The sequence below is a fragment of the Neodiprion virginianus genome, chromosome 4 (genome assembly GCF_021901495.1).
Source record: "Neodiprion virginianus isolate iyNeoVirg1 chromosome 4, iyNeoVirg1.1, whole genome shotgun sequence".
In the NCBI taxonomy this organism is placed as follows: domain Eukaryota; kingdom Metazoa; phylum Arthropoda; class Insecta; order Hymenoptera; family Diprionidae; genus Neodiprion; species Neodiprion virginianus.
Window position 1 is genome coordinate 14,340,507 of NC_060880.1, and position 23,974 is coordinate 14,364,480.

The 23,974-nt window shown below is 37.7% G+C and overlaps 4 protein-coding genes and 1 long non-coding RNA gene across 9 annotated transcripts; 3 read left to right on the plus strand and 2 right to left on the minus strand.

The window, feature by feature from the left end:
• Positions 1-50: 50 nt before the first annotated feature.
• LOC124301943 (ATP-dependent zinc metalloprotease YME1L) lies at positions 51-4,251 on the plus strand. The gene is made up of 12 exons (XM_046757600.1): positions 51-469; positions 609-737; positions 842-1,228; positions 1,347-1,587; positions 1,856-1,950; positions 2,095-2,338; positions 2,427-2,559; positions 2,646-2,883; positions 2,967-3,209; positions 3,304-3,450; positions 3,525-3,686; positions 3,772-4,251. The coding sequence occupies exons 1-12, from the start codon at positions 443-445 to the stop codon at positions 3,955-3,957; spliced, it is 2,232 nt and encodes a 743-aa protein (XP_046613556.1). The 5' UTR covers positions 51-442; the 3' UTR covers positions 3,958-4,251.
• A 4,710-nt stretch (positions 4,252-8,961) lies between these two features.
• On the minus strand, positions 8,962-14,337 carry LOC124301930 (uncharacterized). Of its 2 annotated transcripts, XM_046757565.1 has the most exons (6): positions 13,893-14,337; positions 13,098-13,352; positions 12,788-12,980; positions 12,393-12,603; positions 12,110-12,252; positions 8,962-11,978 (listed from the first exon to the last, which is right to left on the minus strand). In XM_046757565.1, exons 1-6 carry the CDS (start codon positions 14,231-14,233, stop codon positions 9,396-9,398), a joined length of 3,726 nt encoding a protein of 1,241 aa, XP_046613521.1. In that variant the 5' UTR covers positions 14,234-14,337; the 3' UTR covers positions 8,962-9,395. The 2 variants fall into 2 exon arrangements, with proteins under 2 accessions (XP_046613521.1, XP_046613522.1); XM_046757566.1 differs by lacking the exon at positions 13,893-14,337 and having other exon boundaries at positions 13,065-13,175.
• On the plus strand, positions 13,185-18,171 carry LOC124301942 (probable ATP-dependent RNA helicase DDX23). Of its 3 annotated transcripts, XM_046757599.1 has the most exons (11): positions 14,493-14,654; positions 14,845-15,118; positions 15,179-15,491; positions 15,596-15,928; positions 16,022-16,444; positions 16,583-16,709; positions 16,802-16,925; positions 17,004-17,119; positions 17,235-17,495; positions 17,580-17,754; positions 17,838-18,171. In XM_046757599.1, exons 2-11 carry the CDS (start codon positions 14,860-14,862, stop codon positions 18,059-18,061), a joined length of 2,355 nt encoding a protein of 784 aa, XP_046613555.1. In that variant the 5' UTR covers positions 14,493-14,654; positions 14,845-14,859; the 3' UTR covers positions 18,062-18,171. The 3 variants fall into 3 exon arrangements, with proteins under 3 accessions (XP_046613554.1, XP_046613555.1, XP_046613552.1); XM_046757598.1 differs by lacking the exon at positions 14,493-14,654 and adding an exon at positions 13,185-13,314 and having other exon boundaries at positions 14,845-15,491; XM_046757596.1 differs by having other exon boundaries at positions 14,845-15,491.
• Positions 18,172-18,505: 334 nt separating this feature from the next.
• LOC124301969 (uncharacterized) lies at positions 18,506-20,541 on the minus strand. Of its 2 annotated transcripts, none has more exons than XR_006907598.1 (3): positions 20,084-20,433; positions 19,613-19,794; positions 18,506-18,643 (listed from the first exon to the last, which is right to left on the minus strand). It is a non-coding gene; the product is annotated as an uncharacterized LOC124301969 (long non-coding RNA). The 2 variants fall into 2 exon arrangements; XR_006907597.1 differs by lacking the exon at positions 18,506-18,643 and having other exon boundaries at positions 19,511-19,794; positions 20,084-20,272; positions 20,408-20,541.
• Positions 19,070-23,778, plus strand: LOC124301945 (delta-1-pyrroline-5-carboxylate dehydrogenase, mitochondrial). The gene is made up of 7 exons (XM_046757605.1): positions 19,070-19,207; positions 20,429-20,642; positions 20,780-21,214; positions 21,352-21,762; positions 21,962-22,140; positions 22,227-22,415; positions 22,597-23,778. The coding sequence occupies exons 1-7, from the start codon at positions 19,164-19,166 to the stop codon at positions 22,829-22,831; spliced, it is 1,707 nt and encodes a 568-aa protein (XP_046613561.1). The 5' UTR covers positions 19,070-19,163; the 3' UTR covers positions 22,832-23,778.
• Positions 23,779-23,974: the final 196 nt, after the last annotated feature.

The following is a 23,974-nucleotide window of genomic DNA, read 5'->3' on the forward strand; positions in this document are numbered from 1 at the left end:
AACGAAAACCGATTTTCGATCAGTTTGTAACCTACGTGAGCGTATATTACATACATTTAACCCCTGATTAGATTTGAATCGCGGGAATAGTTCGTGCACACGTAATGGTGGCACTGCGGTACGCCGCTATCACAACATCGTGGAGTCGAAACCGACGAAAAGTTGATCTTCGATGTCTCAGTCCCTCAACGGTCCATGCACACAATACAAGCTGTAAAAATTGCCTTAGATTTGACATTGTGGCAGTTTCGCTCCGGAAAGAACCTAGATAGTCGTACGAAAATAAACGACACATACCAATATAATAGGTATATCAGGAAAAGAAGGGAAGAAGTAGCAGAAAATACTTTTGAGATCGTTCTCCCTGTCACTCATCAGCTGCGTTACATCCCCTCCCCATATTTTTTATCTCTGAAAAGAAGAATAACACCAAAAGTCTTCCATGATTTCACTACAGTCTCACAACCAGGTAATCATTCCCACCTCACTATCTTGCCAGCTCACTGTTTCCGAAATTATTAACAATTTAGGCAGATACCATCATCTCGTCTGTCCGTCGGTCCTCAAATTTCGTTCCTAACCTATGTATCATCTCAAATGATTTCCAGGTGCTCTTTCACCTTACTCAATTGACAGCGGCCTGTACTCCTCGACGTCGTGGTCTTGCAGTTGGAGCTAAGAACAATGAAAAACGCAACAATGAGAGAAACGCCATTTGCTGCGAGAGCCTCGTCGAGGTAAAGCTATGTGTCGTTATTATGCTTATCATGGATGACATGATATCGTTTTTAACGATGTCAAGGAGTCATTTATTTTTTAAACGGATTCATTCTTCTATCAGGCGGCTAGGAACTGCACCGAATTGCCGGTGAAGAAAATAAATCCACAATATTTGGGCACTGTTCTCCAACTAAATAGAAATGAATTGCTGGAAATTTTATCGAAAATTTCAAATGGCACTAGTGCCAGGTTTAAAAGCGATAGTAATAAATGGAGGATCTCTTATACATCGGGCAATAGTTTTGGCGAAAACAAAAGGATAGGCTTGAACTATCAACAGAATCCATACCGGTATAGGCATAATCTCTGTGCAATGGCGCCATTCTGCTTAAATACCATTACTCGAGGATTTAAAACCGAACACAATATCAAGGCTGAACTGGACAGAAATCCTGGTCTTTCAGCCAGAATTAGACGATGGATGGGAAGATCTACAACGGATTATCAGGTTTGAGATTGAAACTTTAGTCTACTTATATAGAATGAAAATTTTGATGACTAAATATCGACAAGTATGAAATTTTTTGAATCATTAAAACTTGCAATATTTTATTTCCATACCTCAGGTCGGAAAGGTCCAAGTACCTGGTGGCACGACTGAGTTATCTCAGGTGGATAACCTGCGAACTTTGCTTACCGATACCCAACTTTCTACAAGTGAACAACAGCGTATTAAAGTCGCATTCGTCGAAGGCTACTTGGCTGGACATTTGCCAATCCATCCTACACGTACTAAAAGATGGTTGAAAGTAATTCAATATTTGGCATTGATGACTCTTATTCTCATGTCCGGAGTGACGCTTTATGGTGCGTAATATTTATTTAACAGAATTAATCATTGTTTTTGCTACAGTAATTACAAATAGTGTTTTAAAGTTATTTAAATGCTTATTTTCCTCCTTGTTGTCTCTTATCTCATTTATTTACGTAATGATAAGCTTCAAGTTTTCGAACGAGCTACCTGAGAATCAGGATACTGAAATAAGAAAATGTGTTTTTGTTGCTCATATTTAGATCTATCGAAAAACATTTTTCTCCATTGGCATGAAAATGAATGACATGTTTTTCATTTCAGCAAGTGCAAGCGGCAGCGTGTTTAGATTTCCACTGGGCAATCAGATCGAAGTCAGTGCCGATGACATCAATGTTACTTTCAACGACGTCAAGGGGGTAAGTTGCTAATGAATAAGGTGTAGCATCATCAAAATAATGTAGAATTTAGTAGCTTGGTTGAAAAACTAAGTTTCCTTTGTAACAACATTAGATAATCCATCTATTTGCTATTCTTATCGATTTTCTCAACTATTTTACCAGGCCGATGAAGCTAAACAAGAACTGAAAGATGTCGTCGAGTTTGTAAAATCTCCTGACAAGTTCTCGGCACTCGGAGGCAAACTGCCCAAAGGAGTTCTGCTCGTCGGACCTCCGGGCACAGGAAAAACTCTGCTGGCTCGTGCAGTTGCTGGAGAAGCTGGAGTTCCCTTTTTTCATGCAGCCGGCCCTGAGTTTGACGAAATTCTTGTTGGTCAAGGTGCCAGGAGAGTCAGAGACTTATTCAGTGAGTAATGAGATTACGATTTGAACCAAGTACTTATAATTGATCGTTTGCTACTGTTCAGTGCTAAAAATTAAATATCATTTTCCAGAAGCGGCGAAAGAAAGGGCCCCCTGTGTCGTATTCATTGATGAGATCGATTCAGTAGGAGCAAAGAGGACAAGTTCCTTCCTTCACCCTTATGCAAACCAGACCATCAATCAGTTGCTTTCAGAAATGGATGGGTAAGCATTTTTTGGTGAATTAATAATTCTCAATACTAAACGACGTACACGACAATTAGTTACATTCTACTTTTAAACCGACGTAGCTTCCATCAGAATGCAGGAGTCATAGTTCTGGGAGCCACAAACCGACGAGAGGATTTGGACACAGCTCTATTGCGCCCGGGTCGATTTGATGTCGAAGTTTCAGTCCCAACTCCTGATTTTACTGGCCGAGTGGAGATTCTCGATCTGTATCTTGGGCGAATATTGTGTCACGATATCAATGTCGAGGTGTTGGCAAGAGGGACGACTGGCTTTACTGGGGCTGACTTAGAAAACATGGTAGGTGTTGTTTGAAAAAATGCCTGATACAAAATTATGCACTACTTCCGGTAATAATAGAAATGTACTATTCTTCTTCATAGGTAAACCAGGCCGCTCTGCGCGCTACTATAGACGGCGAAGACTCTGTTAGCATGAAACACCTGGAACAAGCCAGAGACAAAGTTCTAATGGGATCAGAGCGGAAGACACGGCTACCAGATGAGCAGAGTAACCTCATAACGGCTTATCACGAAGGTGGTCACACGATTGTTGCTTACTATACTGAGGGTGCACTTCCGTTGCATAAAGTGACGATTCTTCCCCGCGGAGAAACTTTGGGACACGTGCGTTGAAGCAATATTTATTATGAGTCTTGCAAACTGATCGTATTGCAAACAAAATGCTCTGCTCGCTACTTTTTCTCATTTCACTTTGCAGACCGCTTACCTGCCAGAAAAAGAAATGTATCACACCACAAAACAACATTTACTCGCTATTATGGACACACTTATGGGGGGAAGAGCTGCGGAGGAGTTGATTTTCGGAACCGAAAAAATTACCTCGGGTGCATCAAATGATTTGGAAGTCAGTAGATGCTTTCTGTCCTTCGATTTCCTTAGTACGTTCTCGATATGAATTATTTTTCGTATATTTTTCAGAGAGCCACCGACATAGCTATGAACATGGTAAAAAAATTGGGGATGTCAGAGAAAGTTGGACTTAGAACGTATTCCGAAAACAAGTTAACTTATGTAACAGTAAACGAATTTAGTCAGTATTCTCAAGAATTGATCGACCTGGAGATTAAAAAAATAATGCAGGTAGAGTTTAATGTTTCGTTATTGTTATCTTATCTTAATATCGCTCTTTTTTCTCTCTATCTCTCATCCGTGAAATATATTCCAGGACTCATACGACCGCGCCAAAGCGATACTAAAGGCTCATGCAAAAGAGCACAAACAGCTGGCGGAGGCTTTGCTTGAATATGAAACGTTGGATGCAGCTGAAGTAAAGGCTATTATGACGGGGCAAAAGGGTCCAGAAAGACCGCCCAAAAAACCTAAAACCGAGACACCCAAAAACGTTAAGTAATATTAAAGGATAATAGTACACACAAATATGGTACAGAAATTGATTTTTTTTTTTTTTTTTTCCCACTGCTCCAACGTGCTAGATCTTTAATGTATTTTCCATAATTCGTTAGTCATCCACTTACACTCACTCAAGATCTTGGAGGGAATTTTTGAACTTGTATCATGAACAATTGTTACCGGAATAGGCGACGTTTCGCGTATTGTCCGTCAATAAACAAATAAACGTATCCTAAGAAGTATGGTGTGATATATATAGGCAACTTATATTGTACATAAAATATGTTGAAAACTACATGGATTTGGAAAATCTATAGAAACCAGGTGAGAAGAAGGACCCCATTTTTCTTAAAAGTGCAGTCAAGTTTATTGAATCCGTTTAAAGTGCGCTTTACCTTACTTTTATAGAATGTTGTGTTCAAAAAGGCAAGAATTTTAACCCATATATATTCGTAGTACATTACCGAATAATTTGACAAACAGATAGCATGAATAGGCTTAGAGTTCTTCTACTCGGTGCCCAGTAGCTTTGGAACTTTCGTGAGATAGTAAGCTGTGACAATACGTGTTGACAACAATTTTTTTTGTTTAACTGATGGACTCGTATGATTTATTATTTATAGAATCGGTTTTTTTTGATCTGCGAATAAAATTTTTCTCAATTGCAAGACTTTTCATTACCTTCTTGAGTATTCTGAGCTTCTGGAAAATCAAAGGGTTAGGTAAATAAATGAAGACACACGATTTAGAAATATTTGATATATATATACATATATCTAAACTTATTGTTTTATTAAGGTTTATTTTCACTGTTGTTTCATCGCAGGGGATTGATTTGCTTAAGAATTAGGGAACATATGATCGTCTTTAGAGGAATTTTCGTTTTCTAATGAAAAATTTGTAAAATAATAGTAATGTGAGCAGGGGGAGGGGGGGTAGATAATTGTTGAGAGTGCAACTAATTGTTTATTCTAAATATCAATTGAAAGCACACCGTGAATTAAAGAGATATATTTTCAATCCCTGGCAGACGTACTGCATGCCGCAATTATAGGTAGTATACCCTGTCTTCTAATATTAAAATGTTTTTCATTATACTTACAAACAATATAATGTTATAATCTATGACGATGGACGAGTAAAAATTTTGCAACTCTTATGAAAAAAAATATACAATTTGTAAATTTAACGAATTAAAATAGTTATTATAAATTTATAAGTAACTAATTGAGAGGAATCACATTATTATACTTTATAGAATTTGTTGTCCTCACATTTTTTTTTATATATTTTTTCTTTTGTTTCATTTTTTAAGTTTCTTTTTTTTTTTCTTTACAAGTGTATATTTAGTCGAAAATATTAAAAATTACTTCTGGTTAAAGCTAGGTCGTTGAATTAAAATACAGTAATAATAATAATAAATCAATTTAACTATCAATAGCTAAAAATCATCAGACACGATGAAAAAGAAGGTACCGGCATTGGGACGTCAATGAATTATTGGCATCATGCTATAATTATTTAAAAAGAATAGTAGAAGCTAAAAATACGTGCTACACAAGAAGTAAACGTAATAACGAGAATAAGACAGAAAAAAAACTTACAACTTGAAAAGAAAAAAAAAATCAGTCCTATTAAATAATTTGTACATATATAATGATCGATCACTTCTTTATAATAATAATGTTCTCAATTCAGCTAAATTCAATTTTTGAATTGTAAAAGCATGGTGAGAGCATTGAAATATACATAGCTTCCGAGATTTTAGCAAGAAAAAGAATTTAATTCAAAATATGACAATAAGAAAGTAAAAAGATGAAGAAACGTGCTCATTAGATTCTCGTTCTTGATAATCAATTAATTTAAAATCTAGTGTGACACATGCACTCGATAACGACGATGAAAGTTCAACAATTAACGTTTGTAAAGAAGGAGTTAAACTTTCACTTGTTTTATTTTTAAAATGGTTGTTAAATTGCTTCACGGATTTTGCCGAATTTTAATTTTTACTAAAAAATTATTTTTTGGATCATGTAAATCCAAACATCTCAATACATCATCCTTCGCATTTTACGCGTACAAAAAGTTCACCTTGTTCCATCATCTTTTCACTTGTTAGCCATATATCTCGGTTCAATACGTTTTTATTATTTCCTTTTAACTTTAATTTTTATTTCTATCACTAGTAACATTAACGTATGTTTCACAGTACGGTTTGATACGTTCAACTCAGCCCAATTCATTCAAACGGAAGAAACAACCAAGCAAAGGTAGCTGCTTTGCTGGTTTAATCTATCTGATTTCTTCTTTCGCAAAAACAATATTTATCAAGCGTTTCTTCGGCGGTTGTGTTATAAAAATTATCACGGCGATGATAGGTAATGGATGGGAATTCGTATCTCGCAACAATTATATTTTTGCGGGTTAGATTACTGGAGAAAATAAAATACTTGACAACGCAGTTGTACACAGTTACGAATATACTGTAAAGTTATCCTTGAATTAGCTGTAACGCGGTACATGATACTTCGTGTATTTGTGTGTTTGTGTATGCGCGTGTGCGTGTGCAGAGAGATAAACAGCGTGTTCAAACCGAAAAAAAGAGAACGTAAACTAGAAAATTGCACTCTCTCTAGTAAACCAGAAACCAAGATTTGATAATTATATGTAACATAATTGTTTTCAAGTTTCACACAGGTGTTTACTAAAACAGATTATCGATGCCTTTGCGAAATTTTATGTTCAGCGATCATGTGCTTAACATGTGTGCCAATGATCACTGCAATCTTCATTATTATGGGATTCAAAGGCAACGTGAAACAAGTTGAAAAAAGAACTGCTCTAAATTCCTCTTTTAAATCTTTTCACTTTGATTTTAAAAGATGTAACATTTGCAATAATGATCTCCACTAACTAGTAACTTTTTTTTAACAAAGGATAATGTAACATGAGGAGTAACAATAACGAATGAACTTTTAATAATCATTGCAATACTGATTTCTTACCAAAAATGGTGTTTTTTTTTTCCACTAACTCATATCGATTCTTTCTCCCGTTCATGCTAATGAAGAGAGTAGATATCATTATCAAAAGCATGTCGTAAATATATTTCCTGTACCTTGACGATTTAATTATTTTATGCAACATTCTATGACCATAATAACGATATAATAATGCCTGATGTTGACAATTATTTGTAAAAGATTTTCACTTCTACAATTTGTTAGTACCACATGGACAAACATTGGTCGAGAAAATGGATCATCGTTGTCGTTTGAACGTTATTACGACTGATACAAACCACTATTGCGACCATGTAAACAAAGCCTGCAAGTAAACGCACGTACATACACTCGTTAATTATTCTTCGTAACAACCCTAATTGATCCCAATAGTCATATAATTTCTCACTTTCTCAAAGATACGCTTTCTTCTGCGGTGGATATTTATTTTTAAAACCACATCCAGCACCATTCCTTGTTAATTTAATACTTTGCATCTTTTGAAGACAAGTTTTAAAGGATTTTCGAGTATAATGGAAACGTAAAGATCTCTTCAACCTCGATTTGTATATTATAATTCAAGTGAGATTATTATAATTGATTGAAAAATTCTTTAGTCCCTGAAAGCGAAAGGTTTATTCAATTCATCAGATATAGTAAAATGAAAATTTATACCCTGGAATATTACTTGGTATATTTTTTAGGGTTGTGATACAAGAAGAAAAACCTTCTATTATCTACAATTTTCAATTGCAATAACTGGGTATTGGTACTATCGACATTTGATGTCAAACCTAGGCTACACAGTGGGTCCCCAATTTCCTTAAAAGTACCCTGGTTTCATTCCTTCCCTTATGAGCTCTCTCAAACTGAAGGTTTCCCCTAAATGTACCCTAAGGCAGTAATTTCACCTTAAAACTCCTCAACTTATGCCAGTTAGTTACTTTTTTACATAAGCTAAAATTGAGTAAAAAAATCAATTTGATGTTTAAGGTATTAATAAATAAGTATAAAATAATATTTACACTTGACTTAAAAAAAAAAAAAAAAAAAACATTGCATTTCAAAACTCTTACATTTCACAAATCCACAATTTTGCCGGTTTAATTCAGTGTCCTTATCTACGGAATAAAATTCCAAATTAATTTGTTCCTATATTTAGTTGGAATTATAAACATTGTTCCGAAGCATTAAATTGATTTTCTGGATCCATTTTAGTTTATGGAATAAAAAAATAATTTAAAATATTGAAAATTTCAATGTATTTTACACTCAAAGTTTAACCCCTCCTCCCCGGTCCATGTTCTATATTATCCAGATAATTTTTATACTTACAGGGGATTTTTTTTTCTATAATATAAACATATTTTTGGGGTGCCATGGAAAAAATTCCAAAACGACCAAAATAATGGACACTCTAGTGTGTAATCTAATTTTTCTCTATTTGGTCAATATTATGAAAAAATATTAGGACCCTAATAACCCCCCCTTCCTTATTTTCTTAAAGCTTTCCCCTATATTCCCTGCAATTACCTGGCGTGAGCACTGTGAAACCTGCAAACCTCTTGAATTACAGTACATTAACTTTTGTACTACTTGGCGGGCAGTTAATATTTCGTCTGAATACAAACTACGTTAATTAATTATTTATGAAAATCACGCTAAACGATCCGTTGCAACGGCACTTACATTTTTATTACTATACACTATTTCTACTATCTGACAAATGAGAATAGTTCCGTGCTACGGAATGAAACAAAATAACTATTCGCTATTTATTTTTCTTTTCAGTTTTTCTTCTTGTCGTGTGATTTTTCGGTTCTGTTTATTATGTATGCAGTACCAAACCTGCGGCTAAAAGGTAAAAAGTATCGGATTGCTATGGTATGTGCCCTACACGTGTATGCATAGTTGGATAATATGAGCTATTCTCGACAATTATTAGTATATCACTATATTAGGCAGTGCTTATTAAGACACAAAATTCTGACGCCATTTCTACATAAAACATGTATGTATATTACTTTTTCTAAACATCCTGCAGGCTCTAAAATTTCTGAACATTTTATTTCACTTCCAGAAGTGCGAATAAAAAATAAAGGTAAATATTTATCTAGCCTTGAACTGTGTAAACTGAATATAATTAATAGTTGTATGTACAAATAATTGATTCCGTCCAATATCTTATAAATCATGCTATTCTATTGCTACTTGTGAACTTGGAATGTTCCAAAAACGAACCAATATTTTATATTCTAGCTTATGTGTGTATGCGATGGTTGAATTTGCTAGTTGATATTTCGAGTTGACGGTATCTCCGTACTTCCATTATACTCGTGAGATCTTTGCACCTATTTTTATGTAAATATACGCACGCATATCGCAAATATTAAGAAATATACTTAATATTCAAATAACACTTGAGGATTTATTCGCTTCAGTGGTTTGTCTCCGATACATCGTTGAAGAGCGGTGCTAGCGAGTCGACGTCTTGCAGTCCGTCAAAATTACCCAACGGATCTAGGCTGTCAGTTTCACCTTCGTTATCAGCAAGAAAGCTACTTTCCAACAGGTCTGTGACGTTGCGACAAACGTTATTTGATGAAGAATCAGAATTCACCGTCTCGCCATGAAGCTGCAACGAATTTAGATTTAGACTGGAAAGCATTGGTTCGCTTGACTCTGTGTATACTTCCTTTAATTCGATTGGATGCAACGGTGTTGTAGGGTACGATTTTGATCCACTGGTAACATCGTCAGCGTAAGGAGAAGCGTACGACAGAGCCATAGGCAATGGAGTGTTAGGATAAGATCGAGATTGCATCATTCGCTGCAAAGTGGAAGACTCCGGGGAGTCCAAAGCTGTCTCCGGTTCCAATATATCCCCGACATTGAGATTTAAATGTGTACTTGGTAAACTATTCAAAATTAGGCTATTCGACACTATTGGCTCGTCACTGGTATTATGCTCTGGCAAAATTTCTAAGCTCTGAGAGCTCTGGCTATCCAAAATGTTGAAAATGTTTGTCAAATTTTCAGTGCTTATCTCCTTGTCGCCTATTATAAAGTTGTCGTCATTCGGCATGATGTTTCCGTCTGCATCATTAAGCAAAAAGCTACCGCCATCTATATGGCCGATAGGGCCGAAGTCGTTGAATTCACTGGGAACAGGAGTGGGAGCCACAGAGCTACTCGTGGAAGGATTGAAACTATGACTTTGAAAACATATCGGATAGTGTTGCGATGATAACGGAGACATTAGCGTGGGATTAACCATCCTTCTCAGAGGAACGGATTGCGACCTGTAAAACAATTGCTCCGTCGTGAAGTTCTTTTCGTCGTGAAAGAGCTCGCTTATCTCTTGGTCGGGTGCCTTGGTGGTTTTCTGATACGAATTCTTTATTTCTTGCAGGTTCTCCTGGCTCGGATAATTGATCAGCAATTGTTTTTGAGACGTAAAATCGGTCGGCAAAATGCTAGAAGACGCTGGTCTCTGCGGCTCGTCCACTTTGGCAAGGACGCTTGTAGCGTTGGCAGGCGTTTGCAGGTCGTTCAATTTACCGCCGCTCGGAGGTGACTGAGAAGCTGATATGGGCCTGGTTATTTCTGTAGGCACGACAAATATGTCGTTTCTGTTCGTGTAAGGCGTGCTGCAAGACATCGACCTAGAGAACGGTTTCTGGGAGGTACGGGATCTGCAGACATTCGATTGAACGTTACTCCGTGAACGAGGAACGGGTGTGTTTCTAGGAGAGACAAAGGGACTTCCATTGGCGGAGTTGGGCTTGGAAGCACGTCCGTTGATCGGGGATAAAGGACCAGGGGAAATTGGGGTGAAGTTGAATATCCTGCGGCGCGTGTTTGGACTTTGAGGGACCGTCGAAACCTGACTGCTATGATCTTGGAAGTGCTCCACCACGTTCGTTTCAAAACTTACTCGACGCCTGGTACCTGATTGGCTCGGATAGTTGAGGAGCGAAGACAATATTGCGTTGGGTTTGGACGCGATGCCAGCCTTTTCCAATGCCAAGTTTATTCCTGGACTAAGAACGGTGATGGGATCTTCCGCTGTTGAATGTCCAGTCGCGTTTACTTTCAAATTTTGCTGGAGGATTAATCGTAACTGGGATACTTTGTCAGATCTTGATACAAGATCGACATCTGTCGATAAGCTGTTCACTTCTGTGTCAGAGCTGGAGGAGCTGCTCTGTTGAAAATACTGTAAAAGCTCTTCTTCCTGCTCTTGAGAGTTATTTCCTCCGTTTAAATAGTCGTCCAGAGCGTCGGAGTCAAGGGTGCAGGTTTTGCTCGTTTTATTCGTAGTTTTGGAACTCTCTTGCGATTGCTGAGGCTGTTTGTTAGCTATTGTCGAGACGTCGGTTATATCAGAGACATTCTGGCAACCGTTCAGCTTGGCGCAATTGTTAGACCGATTAGAAGATTGGATATCACAGTTTTCCTCAGGCTGATTAAAAGTGGCCTGTATCACTTTGAATTTTGTCAATTTTACGCTGTTTGCAGACACTGCCGATTTTCTACCACCAGTCCTCTGAATCGACGCAAGTCTTGGCAGCGGGTTGTTATTCACCGTTTGTACGATATCCGGTGAGTTTAATAATTTTGGCTGTTTTTCTACAACTGATTCAGATTTCATAGATCCTACGTTCAAATTGGCACGCTTCCGAGGATTTCTTATTTTAGGGTCTTTAGACGATATTGCTGTACTAGTAACAACCGCCTTCGTCTCGTTGTTACGAGACGCGACTTCGCTCGTTTTTACCACTATATTATCACAGTTAGATTGCAGGGAGATGCTGTTGCACGCGTAGTTGTTGCTAGTTGATTTAAGAACCTTTTTGTGCCGACTCGTCGTTACAACAGATAAATTACACTTGGTTGGTATGGTTCGCACCGCTAACGGACCTCCTCCTGTACCTTGTAATGACTGGCTCGCTTTATTCTTCTTGCTGCCCTTTCCCCCCCCTCCCTTAATATCTACAGTCTTCTCTTTGTTCTGATTCTGAAATACAGTTGAAAATTATTTTTGCTATCGGCAAAACACTAAACTTAGACATATCAACATTCGGAATTATTTCTTGCATTATCGAGGTCGGAAAATTAGTGGATAGCATTATTATCAGTTCACATTACCTGCGTAATTGCGTCATGATTACGAAGTTTTTGCTCCCTTATATGCTCACGGAGCTGCAATTTGCGTTGTAGCTGCAACTGGGCTTCCCTAAGTTTTCCCGGTTTTTCACTGCTCAGTATTGTTGGTGATGGTGACGGAGCTTCTATCAAATTGAAACGAGTTTACATGAATTTGTAAAATTGGGATTTCTGATGCTTTCTTGCTTCAAATGTGTTTCAAAGAAGAGAACGCTATTCGTGATGCTTAAACGACATTAGGATCGCTAGATAGTTCTTGACTAACCTTTGTTACCTACAGTCTGGGGATCTGAGGCAGCGCACAAAATGCATACCGCGGCCAGTGACCGTGTGTCTACGCAAAGATTGTTCACCAAATGCCGAGCTAAAGCACTGAGCGAAGGGAACTTCAAGCCAAGTAAACTTTCCGCCCATTCCCTTATCAGCGTTGAAGCAGCACCGAGCATCTCTTCAGTGATCTCATCTTCCTCGTCCATCTATGTGAAACACATGGGTGGTGTTAGTGAACTTTGAAGACGGTAGAACTAATACATATGAAATTGCGACTAATACGGTGATTCTGGGACGCTTTCTGTAATGTTATACTTTTGTTTTCTTTTGTTTTTTTTTGAAAAGTAACACATTGTCCAAATCTGTGTATATAATATGTAGCTAATTCACCGGTTGTTCTCCGGTTATAGGAGGCAGCATCGGCGGATCCAGTTTAATCTTCTTCCTCATTCCTGCGTAACAGTAGCGAGAGTTACCGCGTGTTCCGAGGCGCCGCGGCCTAACTCGGGGGTAAACTTGTTTCATCACTTTTCCAAAGTCAGCAGTGGACAGAGGCTTCATAGAATTCTTTATGCAGAACATGCTAAAATAACAGGTAGTGCTGATCAGTTTATTTCAGCTTATTCTTTGTATTTACCAGTACTTTGAATAAAAATTAGGGCTTAACTGCACTCCAAAACATATTCAACTAAGGACCCACTTGTACTCGTCGTAAACTTCTTGCTTAGGTAAAGAGACGTCTGGATCTTCTTCAAGATGAGTTTTTATCCACATTATGGTCTGGTGAATTTCATAGCGGTTTCCTAGAGGATTTAAAGGCTGTCTCAAAGGATCCACGTTCTCACCGGATTTGGTCAACGAAGCCGGTAGTTTCAAGTACAACAGGAGCTTTTCTTCTATCCGCAATTGTTCTACTTGTAAGTAAATTCCTTGTACTCTACATTTCGAGTCGTCACTGTTGAATAGATAAAGGAGTAAGTTTTTTGCTAACACATGCAACACAACAAATAATTTTTCCAATGCATTATATACATATACCTATACATATATTACTGAATACTGTACATAATTGTATACATAAAGTTGCTTCATGAATCGCGATTAATTTTTTTTTCACAGTAAGAGTTAATTAAAAAAGTAAATAATATTGGTTAAAAATATTATAAAAATGCGTTTCACGGGTCAAAATATTGATAAGTGATATGAAAATCGTCTGTAAGAGGAGAACGTAATGACAGAGGGCGATGATAAAATTATTCAATTGAGTAAATAATCTGCTGTAACAAATCGAAATTTGTCAAAGAATCGGGATTAGGGTGAACAAAAGATGGAAATACCGATTGATCGATAAAGCGAGATTATGCCGGGAAATGCATAAGTATATGTACATACACCGCCAAACAGCGTTGATAAAAATTACGGAAAATATAAGTGACACCGGCATAAGTGGGGAGTGAATGAAAGGAAATATTTGAAATGTTCGAATGAAACTGACCTGATGGCATCTTCTAGCATTTGTTTAATTTTATCATGTTTATCGACGGGACTGGGGGCGATGTTTGTCATTTTCCCGGCGAGAATATCTTTGACGAGTTCACCGGCTTGATGAGGACCATTGTTAACGCACGAGGACGATGTATTGTTGTAGCTGAATATTCTGTTCTGTTGAGAGCCACTACTGTCACCGATCGGCGGCTGCCCCCCATTGTCACTGTAAACGTCAGGTCTTTCTCGTTTTATTTTCTTACTGCCGATCAAGCTATCATCTATTATATTTACAGATTTCGAGCTTTTTAATGCCGGCTGTTGTACTTGACCATGGCTATCAACGTTCATTGTTCCTTACGCGGCAATATATACAATTTGATCACCTCTCGTTAACCGAGAATGCCCTACCATTTTGTCACAGTCAGCTGCGATTTACTGCTAACTTTAACCCGTGATCGTTCGTTTCCTCCACCCGAGAGGAGACTCGCCCCTGGATAACCGTCCATTCTCGCATACCGCTCTATGCAACATTTTGTGCTCTATGGATATATTTCGATAGGTAAACGTAATCCTTAGAGCGTATACTACTCTAAAATCGGATTCCACTTCTTTCTACAATTTTTTATTCTGTGTTCCAGGACGTCGAGAAAACGTTGTTCCATTTATTCGTTGAATAGGTTAAATATTAATTATACAGTTTCACGATGGCCTAAAGAAAGTTGTTTTATGCGCGATAACTGTCTCTGTTGACTCGAAGCTAAGGAACAAGGTATTTTTTTCAAAAATTCTTCTCGATTCAAAGTAAAATTAATGCGTATCTGCACAGCCAAGCGGCAATGGTGACAGTAGACAGGTTATGAAGAATTCTCTTCTTTTCACTTGTTGAGCAAATATACATGTAAAACAAACTCGGCCAACGATAATATTGTCTTCGTTATTGTGTTTTAAAATTCTCTCAGGGTTACTTCTCTGCCATGGTTCACGAGAAAAAACCTGTCAGGCGGAGTAGATCCAGAGAAAGGGATAGAGAACGCGAGAGAGAACGTGAGCGACGAGAAACGAGGGAGCGACGGAGATCGAGAAGCCGATCCAAGGATCGGAAGAAGGACAGGAAGCGTTCAAAGTCTCGAGAACGTTCACGCGAGCGAGACAGATCTCGGGAGAGAGATTTAGACAGAACGAGAGAACGAGAGCGGTCCAGGGAGAGAGAGAAGTCGAGGGAACGTAAAGATGGTAAGGATCGAGGTAAAGATGAGAAAAAACATAAACTCAGTCCAATGTTTTCTGTGGAAGATGATGCTAGAAGGGAAAGCAGAAGTGATGTTAAAAAAAGTGACGATGAAACAGAGGAAAAACCAAAGTTGCCCGCCAAGGCTGAGCCCCTCAGCTTGGAGGAATTGCTGGCAAAAAAGAAGGCTGCAGAAGAAGCAAGAGCTAAGCCCAAGTTTTTGAGTAAAGAAGAACGTGCTGCACTAGCTCTGAAAAAAAGACAGGAGGAAGTTGATTTCATCAGGAAACGACAGGAAGAAGAAAGGAAAAATGCTTTTAAAAACGATGGGCCTAGCACTGGCAAAGACAGGGACCGTGAATGGGATGATCGAGACAAGTAAAAAGAGCTTCAGAGTTGTTTTATTTCGGTAGATGGTGAATTGCATTAAACTGAGTTATGTTACGATATTCAGTATGATCTCTAATATAAATAATTTTCAGGCGTAGAGAGGCAGCGCGATCCAGAGACGACGAGGTCAAAGACAAAGACAAAGAAAAGGAGGTAGAGGCAATCAAAGAACGCTACTTGGGATTAATTAAAAAGAAGCGTAGAGTGAGAAGGTTAAACGATCGAAAGTTTGTGTTTGATTGGGACATTTCCGAGGATACTTCGGTGGATTATAATAACATATACAAGGAACGACACCAGGTGCAATTTTTTGGTCGTGGAAATCTTGCTGGAATTGATATAAAGGCACAGAAGCGAGATCAAAGTAAATTCTATGGTGAATTGTTGGAAAAAAGACGTACTGATGCTGAAAAAGAACAAGAAAAGTAAGATGCTAATGGTATTATACTTATAGAACTTACAAAGTAGTTAATATTTTAATATAAAAATGAATAATTCACTTATTTGCCCCCATTAAGAATGCGGCTGAAGAAAGTTAAGAAGAAGGAAGAGAAACAAAAATGGGATGATCGTCACTGGTCTGAGAAATCAATTGAGGAAATGACAGAGAGAGATTGGCGAATATTTCGTGAAGACTATAATATAACAATAAAAGGTGGCCGCATTCCTGATCCCATACGATCTTGGAAAGAGTCTGGTTTTCCTAAAGAAATTTTGGATATTATTGATAAAGTTGGCTATAAAGACCTAACACCAATTCAAAGACAGGCTATTCCTATTGGGCTACAAAATCGAGACATTATTGGTGTTGCGGAAACTGGTTCTGGTAAAACGTTGGCTTTCCTAATTCCCCTGCTCCTTTGGATTACAAGCCTTCCGAAAATTGAGAGACTTGAAGAAGCCGACCAAGGACCTTACAGCATAATTCTAGCCCCGACTCGGTGAGTTAAACAAAAGAGCAAATGCTATTTTTCAACAATACTTTTTGATGATAAATATTTTTGCACAGCAAGTTAAGTGGATTGATGACTGTTGTTACATTATTCGTGAATATGATTCAACTTGTATCAATCCCATAGTGAATTGGCCCAGCAGATTGAAGAGGAAACTAACAAATTTGGACAACCCCTTGGCATCAGGGTTGTTGTTGTTGTTGGTGGTCTATCAAGAGAAGAGCAAGGGTTCAGATTACGAATGGGTTGTGAGGTACGATGAAATAAGACATTTGCGCGTTTATGCAAATGAAAGTTAATTTTTAACTTATAATTAACTCATTTTTTGATATTAAACTGTTTCAGATAGTCATCGCTACCCCTGGTAGATTGATAGATGTCCTGGAGAATCGATATTTGGTTTTGAATCAGTGCACATATATTGTTCTCGACGAAGCTGATAGAATGATAGACATGGGATTTGAACCAGGTGAGCAACACTTTGCTCTTCTTAGCTCTCAGAGAAATATAAAACACATACTTACCTTACCTTCTTTGTCCCGCTCAGACGTTCAAAAGATCCTGGAATACATGCCGGTGACAAATTTGAAACCAGACAACGAAGATGCTGAGAATGAAGAAAAATTGTTGGCCAATTACAATACTAAGAAAAAATACCGACAGGTGGGTGGCAAATATCTTTTAGGTCCCTTCCTATGATAATAAATAGAATCTGTTTTCTGGATTTTTATTTGTCATGGAAAAAAAATAGTACATCACAAAAATTTTAATTTTTCAGACTGTGATGTTCACGGCTACAATGCCCGCAGCTGTTGAACGACTTGCCAGAACATATCTCAGGAGACCTGCTGTCGTCTATATCGGCAGCGTCGGAAAACCAACGGAAAGAACAGAGCAAATAGTTCATATAATGGGAGAGGCAGACAAGAGAAGAAAGCTAATGGAAATACTGAGCCGTGGTGTCGAGCCGCCTGTTATTATATTCGTAAACCAAAAGAAGGGTGCCGACGTTTTGGCAAGAGGACTTGAGAAACTTGGGGTAAGACTCTGGAAACCCATACTACATGTGTAAGGAAAATTGTCCAATAGAATGCTTTCATCATTAAATATTTTTTATTCACAGTACAATGCCTGCACTTTGCATGGTGGCAAAGGTCAGGAACAAAGAGAATACGCCCTCGCATCTCTCAAAGGTGGTAGCAAGGATATTTTGGTTGCCACGGATGTTGCTGGTCGTGGTATCGACATCAAAGATGTATCAATGGTTATAAATTACGACATGGCTAAAACTATCGAAGGTAAGTTATTCTGGAATTTTAAATCCTTCCGATGAGAATTCCAAAATTTTAACATCGTTAATGGCTTCTCATTTTTTCTTCAGATTACACTCATCGTATCGGTAGAACCGGACGTGCGGGAAAAGCCGGTCTTGCTATATCTTTCTGCACAAAGGACGACAGCCACTTGTTCTACGATTTAAAACAGACTATTCTGGGCAGTCCTATCTCTACATGCCCACCGGAACTACTCAACCATCCCGACGCCCAGCATAAGCCTGGTACTGTGGTCACCAAGAAGAGGCGGGAAGAGAAGATATTTGCATAAATGTATTACGTTTCCTTCTTTAATGTTTACAATTCAATTCAATCTTTTACATGTGATTGAGTCCGTCGATAATATTTTACAATAAATTTCATGTGTACATTTGCAATAGATATAATGTATGTGATATATATGTAGATATTTCGGCGTACTCGTTTGAAGTTATATTGGTTCACGAGACTAGTTTCCATACGTCATGCTCCGTATTCCAATTATATCCATAAAAAGTGATTAAACAAATTTGAATTTTTCCGCGTATCAACCGCCATCAAGTTAAAAAAAAGTTGCCCAACTACAATTAAAGCTACATACCCATTGGTTTAACCCATTTTTTAAATCTCTTCGCCGTGAATCCGGTAGGTAATTGACAATTTTCTAGCGATCAACCGACGGCATGCAACGGACAAGCATCCTTGACCAGAAACAAGCTAGATGCATTTCTGATTCTATATTTATCCCTTCTAAAAATCTCGGCGTTCAAATCCAACTCCTCCGTCCAATATGCAACAATGGCAAACATACGATACTCATCCTTCGATCGTTACGAATGGAGAATAATTTTAAAGTTCATGAACGGGCGTAATACTGTAAAAAAAAAAAAAAAGAAATTGTTGTCACAGAGCCAACGGCCTGTTTTTCTGTGGTTCTTTTTTTGGCATACATACGTTCACACGAATTAAATAATATATAGATATAACCTGACTAGGATTACGTAGCCTTCAGGAAATAACCTGGAGGGGGGCAAAAGCGTCCTAAATATAAATTGTACGAAGGGAAAATATTGTTGTTCGCGACAATCGTGAAACGTGCATTTTGGAGGGGGAAGACTTTTCGTTATACTCCGCGATACTCTGGTGCGAGTGAATTTCTCAACGCGTGCGCGGTGCGGTACCAAGTGCTAACAATTTCGATATACATTATAGGTATAGTGCAAAGAAGCCGGAGGTAGTTGGTTAGCCATTCATTTGATGGTCTAGAGCCGACTCAACAGTTCCGCGACATCAGGACGAACGTAACAAATATTATAATCCTAACGCCACACTCGTGCCACCAGTCGCAGAAAATCCTACATCCTTGGGTGGGGTAAAAGGCATAACACGTAACAATGCTAAGCGTATGTCGACAAGCTGTCATCTCCGGCGGACAAAAGTGAGTCTGAACTATTAGAAAAAATAGAAAAAGAAAGAAAAATTTGAAATATCGACAGCGCGTTTATGAATTCTCATTGATTCAGGCTCGCCGTCGGTATATTCCACTATTCTCATACCTGGCATATTCGACTGTTTCAATTCCGTCACACCTATATACCTGCTTTGGTACTTGCATTCGATTTACCCATAGCTTGCTTATACATTCGCAAGTACATGCCTACTATATACATATATATGCATGCAGCGTGCATAATTGGCTTGAAGTGTAATAGATGTAGCCCGATTATACATATTCATAACTTTGAGAAAGTACAGCACCTTTTTTTGTTGTACTTTATTTATTCCTTAAAATTTTATTAACCATATCATACTTTGGCTATCATAAACGAAGATTTTTCATCACCATGATAAGTTGATCCTCAGGTGTTAAAAAGAGTAGTTATGCAATGTCTCTTGTAAATACATTATACAGCTTGGTACACTGGATCTGCTGACATACATATGCTGAAGCGTTTTAAAATACCACGTACCAGCCACCAAGATGCACACTGATGCATTAAATGCTGCAACCTACACTTGCTGCATCTGCGAATAATTTGCAACACACCATTTTAAAATATATCAAATATAGATATTTTTCTTCTGTTTGCTCTTATGATTTTTAATCTGTGAAGGATTATTACCCATTTTATTTGCCTTTTTATCAACATATCATACTATGTACTTTACAATCTGAATTCTTTGTATGGAGAATATCCTATATAAATACTTATCGAGCAATTCATTTTCAAGTCTCACTCAGAGAATTTATTTTTTATGTTCCTCTAAATGTTGTTTCTAAGTAATTTGAACTTGAGTGAAGAACTTAGCTCACCTGTTTCATCCAATTACATGTCTTCGAAATTTATTGAGAGAGTGGCAGTAGCTCAAGCAATCGTCTGTGGTCTCCAGAGTGAGAAATGCTAATGATGAACAGTCGAAGCAGATTGATAAGCCTGTATTAGTTAGCAGATAAATTCGTCCCTATCTTGAAACTCCATGTATCAAAGTCCAAGCGTGCACTCTAAACAATTTCATCGTATTAAGCACATATTCATGTATACAGATGATGTAATAAGCAGTGACAGCTTTGATAGATAATTGATTTTGAAAGACATTTCTCGTTGTATTAAACTATTTTCAAATAGCTCGATCTCACTATTTCACTATTTCTTCTTAGAACTGGAATACGGTCATTGTCGAGTGTCGTGCCAGTGATATGTCCCCCCGAATTTCCATTGGAGAACGAGCCTGTCCTTGGATATGAGAAAAACAGCAAAGAGCGGGCAAATCTCCAGGCTGCTCTAAAAGTGATGAGCAGTGAGGTCGAGGATGTCCCCATTGTCATCGGCTCGGAGGAATTTAGGACTGATAATTACAAGTATCAAGTCATGGTGAGTAGGACAGTCGCAATCAAATTTTATTTAATGTCTAATACAACAATTATATTGAATGATATTACATCGCCTGTGAATTCTGGCATGTTTTTATATTACAAGAAGTTACATCAATTGTCATTTTTGATTTTCAGCCTCATAATCACAAGCACAAAATAGCTAAGTTCTATTATGCGACTCCTGAGCTGGTCCAAAAAGCGATAGATGTAGCTGTGAAAACTCAGCGGGAATGGGATAGATATCCAATTGAAAAAAGGCTTGAAATTTGGCTGAAGGCTGCCGAACTGATGCAAAATAAGTACAGACAGAATTTAAATGCAGCTACGATGCTTGGACAGAGCAAAACCGTTATTCAAGCCGAAATTGACAGCAGCGCTGAGCTGATAGACTTCTTTAAAATAAATGGATACTTTGCCAAAGAAGCTATAAAGTACAAACCGATTTCACCCGATCCTAAGGAAACTCTCAACTCAATGAGGTATAGAGGCATGGATGGATTCGTCGCTGCAATTTCTCCCTTCAATTTCACCGCTATTGGGGGTAATCTTAGTTACACACCAGCGCTTATGGTGAGCATCTTGATTTTGGCGCAATCTCATAAATGATGGCATAAATTGCGCACTCACAAGTAAACTGAATTGAAAATAGCTGTTGACGTATTCTTAAGAGAAATACATGTTTTCCATTTGTTATATTCATTGCTTAGGGTAATGGCGTTTTGTGGAAACCATCTGACACTGCGGTACTTTCCAATTGGTGGATTTTCAAAATCTGCAAAGAAGCTGGGGTACCTCCAGGAGTTGTAAATTTTATTCCGTGCGATGGTCCCGTATTTGGAAATACGATAACCGCGTCCCCTTACCTTTCTGGTATTAATTTCACTGGGTCCGTACCGACGTTTAACAGGCTTTGGACCCAGGTCGGAAATAATGTAAACAAATATAAAAATTATCCAAAAATGATCGGTGAATGCGGCGGAAAAAACTATCACTTTGTTCATCCAAGTGCTGATATTACCACCGTCGTTATTGGCACTATCAAAAGCGCATTTGAGTATAATGGACAGAAGTGTTCAGCATGTAGTAGGATGTACGTTCCTCAATCTCTATGGGGGAAGGTAAGATATGAAGGTGTAATTCTTTGCTTATTATTAATTCAATTACATGTTTGGATTGAAACACTTTGCAGATACTCATTTTACAGTTATGATCCTTCGCGGATCTTAGTACGAAAATTGTAATTTATAATATTTGTGATGCTAGGTTAGATTATTATGTTTTTTTATTATCTTTTATGAAAGTATTGAACATTTCTAGATCAAGGAAGGTCTTCTCGAAACTCGTGACAAATTGAAAATCGGGGACGTTCAAGACTTCACTTCATTCACCTCGGCTGTAATAGACAAAAATGCATTTAAGAGAATCACGTCTTACATCGAACATGCGAAATCCTCAAATACCACCGAAATAATAGGAGGTGGTACTTATGATGATTCGTAAGTACTTATTGCAAGACATTTGGTCGTTTTTACCATTATTATTATGGTCCACCTACATGCATCATTGTTCTCATCATTTTCAGACAAGGTTACTTCGTCCAACCAACGATCATCGTATCTAAGGATCCCAAGGACAAGCTGATGACTGAGGAAATCTTCGGCCCTGTTCTAACAATTTATGTATACAAAGATGCGGATCTTGAGTCAACCCTGAAACTGGTCGAGAGTTCGACGCCATACGCACTGACAGGAGCGATATTTTCCAAAGACTTGTGAGTATTTTGTGGGCAGGTATTTTTTTTGGGTGTTATGTAATATTAATAGCAGTCATCTTCCACAGCATTGTAATCCCTTGATCATTGTGCTAGTTACCGAGCTCTCTCCCATAATATATTCCAATCATTTTTACATTTTATATTTTAACATATTCCAATCATAGTCCAATGTTTACAGAAAGTGGGCTCGATACGCATTAGATGAACTAAAGTATACGGCAGGAAACTTCTACATAAACGACAAATCGACGGGATCTGTGGTAGGTCAGCAACCGTTTGGTGGAAGTCGGATGTCGGGTACAAACGACAAAGCTGGCGGGCCACATTATGCCCTACGATGGGCTTCTCCGCAGGCCATAAAGGAAACGTTCGTGCCTCAGACGACCTACGACTACAAGTATATGAGATCTTAGATGTGTGTTTATGGCATAATGAGAAGCGTATAATGGATCGATTATTACGAATCGACCGTTATTCCTGTGATGTGGAAGAAAGCCAGGATAGTATTAAAAATTTGACCATGATGACGATTAGGGAGCGCGTTTCACTCAGAGTTGGTAATGGATAAATTTTGACAAAAAACGACAACGCGTTATGTGCAAGATTCAACGGATAATCACAATCTCCTAGTCCAATTGGAATACAAATAGAACGCTCTTCTACTTATCTATCGAATCTCAAGAATAATTGAAGTCTTTTTTTTAGAAAATTATTTTCCAATTTCTGTTTTCTCTTGAAAAAATCGGTCCTTGAATCAATGGCTCAGGCTGTTCTAGCTAATATAGCTGCTTAAACGGCTTAAACAACGACTACCACGTCACGTTACAATTATTTGTATCGTCGTCATCTCTTAGGACAATATGAATGAATAGTATTGAATGTTTACGATACCATGTGGGATAAAGTTGGTATTTCATTGTTAGTATTCAGCGAGCATATCAATTTGTATTCATGATTGTTTCGTCGTAACTTATGTAAAATTGTAATATTTGAATTATTCAAGTGATTACAGAGAAGTTAAGTAGGTATTTTTTCAATGGATACATAGGTGTATCAGAGTTGATGAGATGTATTACAATTATGTAATCATTAACGAGTATGGATAATAGTAACAACAAAGTATATGTATGCATACATATATATATGTGTATATACTTATATGTGTGTATATTACAATATGCACCATATAATGCAGATGTAGTGGCTAATGTTCTGATGTTATTTATTCTATTTGTAAAATAGCAATAAAGTGTAAAAACGATTAACTATATTGACTGTAGTAATCATTGTATATTTTAATTGCTTATGTCTGCATTCATCGTTATAATATAGGTATAATAAAATCGACAGATTGAGATAGTTGGTTTTGGACTAAATTTCTGATGTTTCTGAATTCCTACAAATGCCTATTTCTTGTGGACGGTGTGGTTTCGGAAGGGAATCTGAAGAGGTGTGATTTGGTTAGTTATTTCACCAGCTTTGTGTGCAAAAATTTCAAGCTTCAGTAACCAATATTAATGGATAATATATGTCAGTATAAAAGATGATAGTACGAA